This window comes from Hyperoodon ampullatus (genome assembly GCF_949752795.1).
Source record: "Hyperoodon ampullatus genome assembly, chromosome: 2".
Classification (NCBI taxonomy): Eukaryota; Metazoa; Chordata; class Mammalia; order Artiodactyla; family Ziphiidae; genus Hyperoodon; species Hyperoodon ampullatus.
Genome location: NC_136915.1, coordinates 113333646 through 113346089, shown reverse-complemented (window position 1 = coordinate 113346089; position 12444 = coordinate 113333646). Strand labels below are relative to the sequence as shown.

The window sequence follows — 12444 nt, the reverse complement described above, 5'->3', positions numbered from 1 at the left end:
TCCGTTACCAAGGTATGAGAATTCCAATTTCTCCACATTTGTCAATACTTGTTAATGTTTGTCATTTTGATTATGTCCTTCCTAGTGTGTGAGAAGTGGTATGTTATAGTGGTTTTGATTTACATTTCTCAATAACTTATGACATTGTGCACCTTTCCATGTGCTTATTGGCCAGTTGTATATCTTCTTTGGAGAATGTCTATTCCAATCTTATGGGTTGTTCATCTTTTATATTGAGTTATACAAGTTCTTCATGTATCCTAAATACAAGTCTTTTTGAGATACGTGATTTGCAAAACTTTTCTTCCATCTTATGGGTTGTCTTTCACTTTCTTTTTTGATTGTTTTGCATTTTTTAATTGAAGTATATTTGATTTACAATGCTGTGTTAATTATTGCTGTACAGCAAAGTGACTCAGTTATACATATATATGCATTCTTTTTAAAAAAATTTTTTATGGGACATACATATGCATTCTTTTTCATATTCTTTTCCGTTAACGTTTATCACAGGATATTGAATATCGTTCCCTGTACTATACAGTAGGGCTTTCTTGTTTACCCATTCTATATATACCAGTTTGCATCTGCTAATCCCAAACTGTCAATCCATCCATTTCCTACCCCTCCCCCTTGGCAACCACCAGTCTATTAAAAATATGGAATGCTTCACGAATTTGGGTGTCATCCTTGTGCAAGGGTTATGCTAATCTTCTCTGTATCATTCCAATTTTAGTATATGTGCTGCTGAAGCGAGTACTTTCACTTTCTTTTTGTAAACTTTCACTTTCTTGATGGTGTATTTTGAAGCACAAAAGGTTTTATTTAACGATGTCCAATTCATCACTTCTGTTGTTGTTTTTGTTTGTATTTTTGATGTCATATCTAAGAAACCATTGTCTAATCCAAGGGCATGAGTATTTATGCTTTTGACTTCTAAGAGTTTTGTAGTTTTAGTCCTTACATTTAGGCCTCTAATCCATTTTGAGTTTATTTTTGTATATGGTGTGAAGTTGGAGTCCATCTTCATTCTTTTGCATGTGGATATCCAGTTGATCCAGCACCATTTATTAAAAAGGTTATTCTTTCTCCTTTGAATCATCTTGGCAGTCTTGTTGAAAATCTATTAACCATAAATGTGAGGATTTATTCCTGGGCTCACAAATCTCTCCAATTAATCCATACGTCTGTCCTTATGCCAGTACCATACTATCTTGATTACTGTAGCTTTGTGGTAATTTTGAAATTGGGAAGTATGTGTCCTCCAACTCTATTCTTCTTTTTCAATATAGTTTTGGCTATTCTGAGTCCCTTGCATTTGCATATGAATTTTAGGATTCCTTTGTCAATTTCTGCAAAGAAACTAGCAGGGTTTTTTGTTTGTTTGTTTGTTTTTTGTTTGTTTGTTTTGCGGTATGTGGGCCTCTCACTGTTGTGGACTCTCCCGTTGCGGAGCACAGGCTCCGGACGCGCAGGCTCAGCGGCCATGGCTCACAGGCCTAGCCGCTCCGCCGCATGTGGGATCTTCTGGGACCAGGGAACGAACCCGTGTCCCCTGCATCGGCAGGTGGACTCTCAACCACTGCGCCACCAGGGAAGCCCCTAGCAGGGGTTTTGACAGGAATTTCATTAAATCTGTAGATTCATTTGGAGAGCATTACCATCTTAACAATATTGTCTTCTGATTCATGAATGTGAGCTATCTTTCCATTTATTTAGGGTTTCTTTAATTTCATTCAACAATTTTTGTAGTTTAGATCAGTGGTCCCCAAGCTTTTTGGCACCAGGGACTGGTTTTGTGGAAGGCAATTTTTCCACAGATGGGGTTGAGAGGGGGTGTGGGGGGATGTTTCAGGCAGTAATGCGAGCGATGGTTCAGGCGGTAACGTGAGCGATGGGGAGCGATGGGAGCAGCGGGGAGCGGCAGATGAAGTTTTGCTCCCTCGCCCACCTCTCACCTCCTGCTGTGTGGCCTGGTTCCTAACAGGCTGTGGACCAGTACTGGTCTGTGGCCTGGGGGTTGGGAACACCTGGTTTAGAGTATACACTTACACTCCTTTTGTTAGATTTATTCCTAAATATTTTATTCTTTTTGATGCTATCATAAAGATAATTATTTATTTCATTTTCAGATTGTTGCTCTTGTATAGAAATACAGCTGATTTTTGCATGTTAATCTTGTATCTTACAACACTGCTGAACTCATTTATTAGATCTAATAGTTTTTTGGTGGGTTCCTTAGGGTTTTCTATACACAAGATTATGTCATCTGAAAATAGAGACAGTCAGACTTCTCCCTTTCCAATCTGGATGCCTTCTTTTTTGTCTTCTTGACTAGTTGCCCTAGCTAGAACCCCCAGCACAATGTTCATTAGAAGTGGCAAGGACAGACATCTTGTCTTATACCTGATCTTAGGGGCAAAGCTTCCAATCTATAACTATTAAGTATGATATTGGATGTGGATTCTTCATAGATGCCCTATATAGGTTGAGGAAGTTTAGTCTGTGGAATGTTTTTATCACCAAAGAGTTTCACATTTTGTTCAATGTTCTTTCTGTATCTGTTGAGATGATTGTGTGTTTTTTTCCCTTTTATTCTATTAATATGGTGTGTTACATTGATTGATTTTCATGTGTTGAACCAACCTTGCATTCCTGGGATAAATTCCACTTGTTTATCATGTATAAACCTTTTTATATACTTCTGGATTCAGCTTGCTAGTATTTGGTAGAGGATTTTTGCATCTATATTCAGAAGAGATTTTAATCTGTAGTTTTATTTTCTTGTGGTATCTTTGGTTTGGTATCAGAGTAATACTGGCCTCACAGAATGAGTTGGGAAGTATTCACTTCTCTTCTACTTGTTTGAAGAGTTTGTGAAGAATTGGTATTCATTACTCTTTAAACATTTGGTACAATTCACCAGTGAAGCCATCTGGGCCTAGGATTTTTGTTGTGGGATGTTGTGTTGTTTTTTAAAATTACTTATTCAATCTCTTTACTTGTTATAGATCTAGTCAGATTTTTTATTTCTTATTGAGTCAGTTTTGCTTGCTTGTATATTTTGAATTTTCCTATTTCATTTAGGTTTCATTTAGGTCCTCAGAGTTTTGGTGTCCAGAACTTTTATAGGGGTTTTATTACATAAACATGATTGATTAAATCATTGACCACATGTTTAAACTCGACTTCTAACCCCCCTCCCCTCCCTAGAGGTCAGGTTGGTATCACCTGGCTCAAAGTCCCATCACTATAATCACATGACTGGTTTTTCTAGCATGACCAGCCCCCATCCTGAGTCATCTTATAAGTATAAACTCAAGTGTGATCCAAGGGGTCCATCATGAATAACAGGTACACTCCTATCACTCAGGAAATTCCAAGGGTTTAGGGTTACTTCTCAAGAACTGGGGACAAAGACCAGCCAATTTCTTTTATTTATTTATTTATTTATTTATTTATTTATTTATTTATTTATTTATGGCTGCATTGGGTTTTCGTTGCTGCACGTGGGCTTTCTCTACTTGCAGTGAGTAGGGGCTACTACTCTTCATTGTACTGCGTAGGCTTTTCATTGTGGTGGCTTCTCTTGTTGCGGAGCTCGGGCTCTAGGCATGCAGGCTTCAGTAGTTGTGGCACACAGGCTCAGTAGTCATGGACATGGGCTCTAGAGCGCAGGCTCAGTAGTTGTGGCTCATGGGCTACTTGCTCCACGGCAGGTGGGATCTTCCTGGACCAGGGCATGAACCCATGTCCCCTGCATTGGCAGGTGGATTTTTAACCACTGTGCCACCAGGGAAGTCTGTCAACATCAAATTTAGATCAAAAATTTAAAACAGGTATAAAAGACGTTTGGGGGGACATGTGGGGAAATTGAAATATTGACTATACAGTATGTAACACTGAATTAATGTTAATATTCTTATGCGTGATAATGTAGTTTTTGCTACTCATTCTTAGGAAATGCATGCTTAAATATTTAGGGGTAAAGTGCCATGATACCTAAATCATTTGGAAAAAAAAAAGACACACACACATACAAATATGCACACAGAGAGTATGAAAGTAGAGGGGGAGATAGAGAAAGCAAATGGCAGATTGAGATGAAGTATATATAGGTATTCACTATACCATTCTTTTAACATATCTGTACCTTTTAAAACTGTCAAAGAAAAAATATTGGGAGAAAACATGATCCCTAGCTTCAGGAATATCTTACCACCTCTTAAACTATTGTTTCTTTTCTTTTCTTACTTTTAATTTTAATACAGATTCCTGTATCAAGCCTGAGAGACACAGTCCTGGAACTGGTAGTGTTTGATCAACACAGGAGAAAGTTTGATAATTTCAGTTCACTGATGCTAGAATGGAAATCCTCAAATGAAACACTAGCTCATTTTGAAAATTACAATTCAGTGGAGATGGTAGCAAAGGATGATGGCAGCGGGCAGACCCGGCTACATGGTATTGTAAATATTTATGAATCTTTTCATATATCTACTAAATGGTTCTGCACTAAATATTTCCTTGTGGGTGACAGTCTACTTATCCTGTCTCACCTTTCACCTTCAATCTTTGTATTTTTTAGAAAACATAAAGGTAGATTCCCTTGTTTGCAAAGCTAGGGTCTAGGGTCAAATGTTTCTCACAAGAACACAAAATTAAATTAATTTTAAATGTATTGGTTACCTATTATTTGCCTAAAACTTTGGAAAGATTATTCATTTGTTAGGCAGTGTTTATTGAGTGGCTACTACATGTAAGGCCCTCTGCTAGGTGCTTGGAGATAAAATGGTAAATGAGGCACTCACAGCTTTTGCCCTCATAGACTTACAGTCCAGTTGGGGAAACTGGACTTTAAACATTACATTGTGTTAGGTGTTTTGAAGGGCAAATATGGGATTCATTAAGAGCTTATAACAGGAGAACCTAACCTAGTTTAGATCAGAGAAGACTGCCCTAAGAAAGTCGCATGTACTCTGAGACCTGAAGAGATGGCAGAAAGAGGAAATAGAAAGAATGAACTAAATAAGTCAAGTGAGACTGACTTAGAGAGGGGGCAAGAGGCACAAGATGAGGTTCTAAGAGGGCAACAAGCCCTCAGGGGCAGTAGCCCATCAAGCCTTTTCTTGTATCACATTTGCTGAGGTCCTATTCTCCAAAGCAATTCACCTGGCCAAAACCAGAGTCAAGGTAGGCCAGGACTACTCAAGAGCATGGATACCACCAGGCATGATTCACCACAAGCCATTAATATAACAATCTACCACAGATCAATCCCAAAAGTAAAGAAGAAAGTGGCACAAAGGGTAACTTTTAGGTTTCTGGTATGAGTATTTGGTAACCATTCTTTTCTTTTAACTTTTTATTTTATATTGGAGTATAATTGATTAATAATGTGTTAGTTTCAGGTGTACAGCAAAGTGATTTAGTTATACATATACATGTGTCTGTTCTTTTTCAAATTCTTTTCCCATTTAGATAACTATTCAATTGAATAAGAAACACTAAAGAAATAAGTTTTAAGCTTTCCCTTACCCACAGGGAGTTTATACTCAGGACAAGTTTAAGGGCTTAACTAGAGAATATGATAACATAATATTAATATGTATATGATACTATAACACCAGAATACCAATAATATGATACAGTTAATGTAAAAAGTGGTAGGGAAGAAAGAGATGCTCCTTATATCTGTAACAATCAATCACCAAATACCATCCATTTTATTTTCTAAAGGTTTTCTCTCTTCCTCTCTAACTTCATCACTAATGTCCTCATAACCTCTATCCTACATCACCATAGTAGCCTCCTAACTGATCTCAGTGTGTCTCTCCTACTCTCTAATCCACCCTCCATACTACTGTCCAGAATGATCTTTCTTTTCTTTTTTTAAAAAAAATATTTATTTATTTATTTTGGCTGCACCGGGTCTTAGTTGTGGCATGCGGGATCTTTAGTTGCAACATGTGGACTCTTAGTTGTGGCATGCAAACTCTTAGTTGAGGCATGCATGTAGGATCTCTTCCCTGACCAGGGATCGAACCCAGGCCCCCTGCATTGGGAGCACAGAGTATTACCCACTGGACCACCAAGGAAGTCCCCAGAATGATCTTTCTAAAATACAAATCTGGGGACTTTGCTGGTGGTCCAGTGGTAAAGAATCTGCCTTACAATGCAGGGAACGTGGGTTCAATCCCCGGTCAGGGAACTAAGTTCCCAAATGCTGCAGGGCAACTAAGCCCACAGTGACACGTATTGTCATTGTGTCTTTCTGGATAAAGTTCATATGTTGCAGCTTAACATACCAACCCCTGCCTACTTCTTTGGCTTCAGTTCTTATTACCACCCACATGTATTCTACATTTTTCTCATACTCAACAATTTTAGATCCTTAACCATGAAAAGGCTTGTCATACCTCTTTCCTTTGCATATGTTTTATTTTCTCTTTACTTGCATCTTCACTAGGCTAAAATCTTTCTCTAGTAATCTAGGAGTTTTCTGTTCTTCTATATTCCCAATCTAAGGAGAATATTCCTTCTTTGTGCTCTTATATATTCTGTATTATGTGCTCTGTACATACTTCTATAATAGTACTTATCACACTGTATTGCAGTGGTCGATTTACCTCTCAGCCACCCTCCTAAGCTGTGAGTTTCTTTGAAGGCAAGAACTGTGTTGTTTTCTTCTTCATCTCTGTATCCTAATTACTTGTCATAGTGCCTAGCATGTAGTTAGGCCCTTAATAAATCTTTGTTGAATGAAAGAACGTAACATCATGAGAAAATGCTTTGCAGATTTATACATGATCATCATGTGCTGAGGATAAAATAAGAGTTGTCCTAAGTAAAGTGGCAGATTCATGTTAGTTAAATTAAAAAGAAAGAAAAAAGAATGAATGAGTAAAGCAGGGTCAGATTATGGATGGCTTCAAATACTAGTTTAAGTAGTTTGAATTGCTCTAATAAGGACTAGTTAGCAATTAAAAAAAATTTTTTTTCATTTAAAATTTTTGAGTAAGGGACTGACATGACATTTACATACACAAAACAGTTTAGAAGCATGAAAAGTCCCAAAGGACAATCTCTTTATTTCTCACTTTTATTTTAAAATCAAACAAAAATTTCCCCATACCCTATTGTCAGCTTATTTTTGGACTCACAAACCATTAGAGCTGGAAAGAATTTTAGATTTTGTCTGTCTCAACCCCTCATTTAATAAAGGAACTGAGAAATAAAGTGATTGCCCAAGGTCACATAGGAATATAATTGCAGAGTCAACATAGAACCCCAGTTTCCTGTTTCTTGTGTATTTCCCTCTTCACTGTTTTTTGTTTTTGTTTTTGTTTTTCTCCCTGAAATAAAACACCATTTGGAAAAAATTAGGGCAGATTTTTGGTTTTCTAGAGACACCTTTGTATTCTACATGTTATTGTTTCTCACAGGGTACTTTTTTGCATGTCTCCAGGTCAAAGGATCCTTAAAGTACATCAGATAAAAGGGACTGTACTCATTGGAGTCAATTTTGTGGGCTATTCAGAGAAGGAAAGTCCTTCTATTCCAAGAAGGAAAGTAAGTGGAGACTGTTATATAAAAAATATTAATTAACTGAAATTTAAGCCTCCTTAGAAGTCATTTATATAACTGACATAAATCTGAGAACTATGCACCTCTATGAATCTGTTATCTTTGGCACTTGAAAGAGTACTGGAATCTTCGCTCACTGAGCTGAGGAATTAAAAGTTTGTATTTACCTTTGTGGTTCTTATTACATTTCTAGGAACTTTCCAACTTGCCCAGATCTGCAGCTGTAGAGCTGCTCCTGGTAGATGATGTAACAGTATCACCTGAGAATGCTACCATCTATAACCACCCTGATGTGAAGGTAGAAGCTCTATGGGTCTAGCTAAATGGAATCATATTGGAGGGGAGAGTACTAGGTTATTAAAATTAATAGTATAACAATAAAAAAGCTCACTTATGTGTTGAAAATCAGTGATACACATATATAATGCATATATAATAATTATCCTTAGCAGTAATACTTTAATAGTCATATGTTGTCTTTGGTCCACTGACTGTAATCTTTTAATTTCATACTCTTTCTTAGGTAAGTAGAAGTTATTTTCTTTGAATTTTTTATAAACCAAAGGGAATGGAATATTGTTTGTCTGGTTTTTCCATAGGAAATATTTAGCCTTGTGGAAGGATCTGGTTATTTTTTAGTCAACAGTAGTGAGCAAGACATTGCCACCATCACTTACCTGGAAGCAGAAAGCTCTGTCCAGGTGAGTTCTAGAGATATTCCCAGACTGATGGTCTCAGGTCAAAGCTCATTCTTAGGAGAATGATTGGAAAATTTTTATTGGGTGTCTCAAACTTGTTACAAAAAATAACATTTGTGTCTTTTTCCTTTTTTAACCTACATAGATTCTTCAACAAAAAAAGAGGGGTTTTTTTTGGTTTGTTTTTTTCTGTAACTAGCTACAATATGTGTCAATTTTTGGCTCTGATTGAATGGAAACAGTGTAGGAGACATCTAATTATAAGATTTCCATTAAAAGAAGGTTCATTTTTATAAATTTAGAAGCACAGAACTGTGTGGATAGTTAGATATACTATTGACTTTATAACCTGAGTATATGGTATTTTCAGCCAGGACATGGCAACTTAAAATAGTAAGCTGACTCCTTAGTCAATATGCCAAGAGATTTGCTTTAAGTTGATTTGTAATAATAAAAAAATATATTATATTAACATATGTATTTATTTCCTTCAAAGAGCTCAAAGGAATGTAACTTACTGTAGTCATAATGTTGCTTTTTAAAAGAGGAGATTGAGGCCCTATGGGCAAAGGATGTGAAAAACCATGCTGCTGTGCAGGAGCTGTAGTACAAGAAGGAAAAACAAAGTATCAGTCCACCCAGTGCTTTCTCTCCCTCCTTGTGATTGCATATAAATGTACATGATTTTCTTCCTGAATCCTTTCCCTGTTCATAATTAAGAAGCTGGATATGTATGTTGGATTCTGCTTGAAATCAATCAATTTAAACTCTGCTCTTTATCAGTTAGTATTTGTTAAGGGTACATATTTTGCCACAAACTGAAACATCACTTTAAGGGTACATATTGTGCTATGCCTGAAACATATAATGTGACCTCTCAGAGTTCCTATCACAAAGAAAGTAAGATATTGTATTTTCCACTTTGGGTGGAAATAAATGCTATGATTATGCTTGGAGCATGTTTGCTTCTTTACCCAGCTACCATCTTCTTCCTTCTAGTTAGTTCCAGTACATCCAGGATTTCTCAGCTTGGAGGTCTATGACCTGTGTTTGGCTTTCTTGGGTCCAGCAATCGCTCACCTCAGGGTGTCAGACATGCAAGAGCTGGAGCTTGATGTGATTGATAAGGTGAGAGATGTTTGCTTTCTCTCTTAAATGAAGCAGGCATCATTCTCACTCACTAGCATCACCTAATATAGTCTGTGCTCAGCTACCATGTGTGTATAGCAGGCCCTTTGATGATGTTAATGGAAATACCTGCCCTTAAAGAACACGATTCCAACACTAAACATGATGAAGATAAATAGTGTTAAAGCACAACTTAGGGACTTCCCTGGTGGTCCAGTGTTTAAGACTCCATGCTTCCAATGCAGTGGGTGTGGGTTCGATTCCTGGTCAGGGAACTAAGATCCCACGTGCCACAGGCCATGGTCAAAATAAAACAATTAAAAAACAGTTTAAAAAAATAAAGAACAACTTAAAAGAATACACATAGATTAGGCTTACTAGATCAAAGGCTGACCAGGAACATTTAGCATGAAAAAAAGAGCTTGCCACCTCTAAGAGTTAAACGGCCCTAGGTGAATGAGACATCTCTACTAAAATTACCTTAAAAATTTTTTTTTTTAATTTTTGTTTTTTAACCACTAGGTTGAAATAGGTAAAACTGTGTTAGTAACTGTGAGGGTTCTTGGCTCTTCCAAACGCCCGTTCCAAAATAAATACTTCAGGAACATGGAGCTCAAACTGCAGTTGGCTTCTGCCATTGTCACCCTGACGTGAGTACCATTTAAATACTCCTTTCTTGGGGACTTCCCTGGTGGTCCAGTGGTAAAGAATCCGCCTTAGGGACTTCCCTGGTGGTGCAGTGGTTAAGAATCTGCCTGCCAATGCAGGGGACACGGGTTCTATCCCTGGTCGGGGAATATCCCACATGCCGCAGAGCAACTAAGCCCGTGCGCCACAACTACTGAGCCCGTGTGCCACAACTACTGAAGCCTGCGCACCTAGAGCCCGTGCTCCACAACAAGAGAAGCCACCTCAGTGAGAAGCTCACACACCGCAATGAAGAGTTGCCCCCTCTCGCTGCAACTAGAGAAAGCCCGCGCGCAGCAGTGAAGACCCAACACAGCCAAAAATAAATAAATAAATAATTTTATTTTAAAAAACCAATCCGCCTTACAATGCAGGGGACGTGGATTAAATCCCTGGTCAGGGAACTAAGATGCCTCATGCTGTGGGGCAACTAAGCCCGTGCGCCACAACTACTGAGCTTGTGTGCCTCAGCTAGAGAGCCTGCGTGCTGCAAACTACAGAGCCCACGCGCTCTGGAGCCTGTGTGCCACAACTGGAGAGAAGCCAGCGTGAAGATCCCGTTTGCTGCAACTAAGACCTGACGCAGCCAAAAATAAATAAAATAAATGATAAATAAATCTTTAAAAAATATACTTCTTTCTCCCTATGCTTAATACCACAAGAATATCCCTCCTGGTAGCCTGGTTAGCTTTCCCTTAGGTTATTTCAGATTTTCTTCTTTCCTTTTTTTGTAACAGTACCTTTCAGCCCATACTGTCTTCCCATATTCAGCTCTCTACAAAATACCCCTTCCAGATCCTCAGATGTCTTATTTTGGGCCTAAAATCATGTGTCTCATTAATATTTCCATTTTATGAAACTTCTCCTTGGATGATATCCTTTGGGGGTGCTTCAGACTTGAGGACCTTCAAAAAATCTAGAAGTAGAGGCACTGGTATTGCCCTCTGCGAAAGGGAAAATACAGGAATTCTGAGGCAATTTAGTATTTGCAGTTTTGCCAGTCTATGTTTATATTGCTCTTATTCCTTTGGAGACCTAGAACAAATTTTTGCCCTTCAGGAGCCTTCTGCCATTGCTATGAACTTTGTCTTGACTCTGGAAGTTATTTTCTGGTAGTTCCTTCTAAGCTGAGTTAAAATGAGCAGAAGATTGGGAATTCCCTGGTGGTCCAGTGATTAGGATTCTTTGCTTTCAGTGCCGTGGGCCCGGGTTCAATCCCTGGTCGGGGAACTAAGATCCCACAAGCTGCACCACATGGCCAAAAAAAAAAAAAAAAAAAAGAAAAAAGAAAGCAGAAAATGTTAAGCATCTTAGAAAGATGCATAACTGTCCACTCTTAAAACCAGATCTTTCTCACCTAGAAATTTGTGGGTCTTTGCAGACTAATGGAGAAACAGGACGAATACTCTGAAAATTATATCCTTCGAGCTATCACTATTGGGCAAACCACACTTGTAGCTATTGCCAGGGACAAGATGGGGAGAAAATTCATGTCGGCTCCTCGGCAAATTGAAGTAAGGAAATTATCTCATCCAAAATTCATACTTTGTCTTCTTTATAAATTTATAAATTTTATAAATTTCCAGTGGTTGGGACTCTGCGCTTTCACTGCTGAGGGCGCAAGTTCCATCCCTGGTCCAGGAACTAAGATCCCGCAAGCTGTGAGGCATGTCCAAAAAAAGAAAAAAGTAGAAAAGAAAGGTAATTGTAAATATAATGTTAATGACCACTTTTATTACAGTGAGTGGATATGTAATAACTTATTTAATCATTCTCACTTAAGTAATTTATAATTTTTGCTATTATAAATAAAATTTGCATTTATAAATAAAATACATGTTTTTGTATATAACTTCATTGTACATAATTAGGATTTTTTTCCTTAGAATAAGCTACATGATCATTTGCTATGAACTTGACTGCAGTCAATCACTGTTGTCCTTTTGTTTTTCCCCTTCAAGGTGTTTCCTCCATTCAGACTTGTTCCAGAGAAAATGACACTGATTCCAACTAATATGATGCAGGTGATCCTAAAGCCAGAAATGAGGCTTTCTCCCCATCCCACCTCTGCTCCACCCCAACACACATATACACGTACACCTCTTCCTGTTGACCTTCCCTTGTCTACTCGCAGCCAAGTACAACAGGATTTGATAAAGAAGAAAATTAGTATTTTCTTTGTTCTATGAGAAACATGGTATGAACTACTTCTTGGAATCCTATGGATCATTTATAGCACTTCCATTTCATGTGCATTTGAGTTGATGTGGCATATGCTGGTTGGAAAGTGGGGAAAGATGAAAAAGTTGAGTTACTTGGACAAAAGGTTGGGAAAGGAGATGTG

General features: G+C 37.9%; 1 protein-coding gene across 1 annotated transcript in view; it reads left to right on the top strand.

The window, feature by feature from the left end:
• NUP210L (nucleoporin 210 like) overlaps positions 1-12444 on the top strand; it is a gene marked incomplete at its 3' end in the record, with an annotated part of 73725 nt that overhangs the window by 36803 nt on the left and 24478 nt on the right. The window contains exons 15-22 of the mRNA XM_079728384.1: positions 4272-4464; positions 7469-7572; positions 7781-7885; positions 8187-8288; positions 9285-9413; positions 9936-10063; positions 11482-11614; positions 12062-12124. Of these exons, the coding sequence (XP_079584510.1) occupies positions 4272-4464; positions 7469-7572; positions 7781-7885; positions 8187-8288; positions 9285-9413; positions 9936-10063; positions 11482-11614; positions 12062-12124 (957 nt within the window). The remainder of the gene's footprint in view (positions 1-4271; positions 4465-7468; positions 7573-7780; positions 7886-8186; positions 8289-9284; positions 9414-9935; positions 10064-11481; positions 11615-12061; positions 12125-12444) is intronic.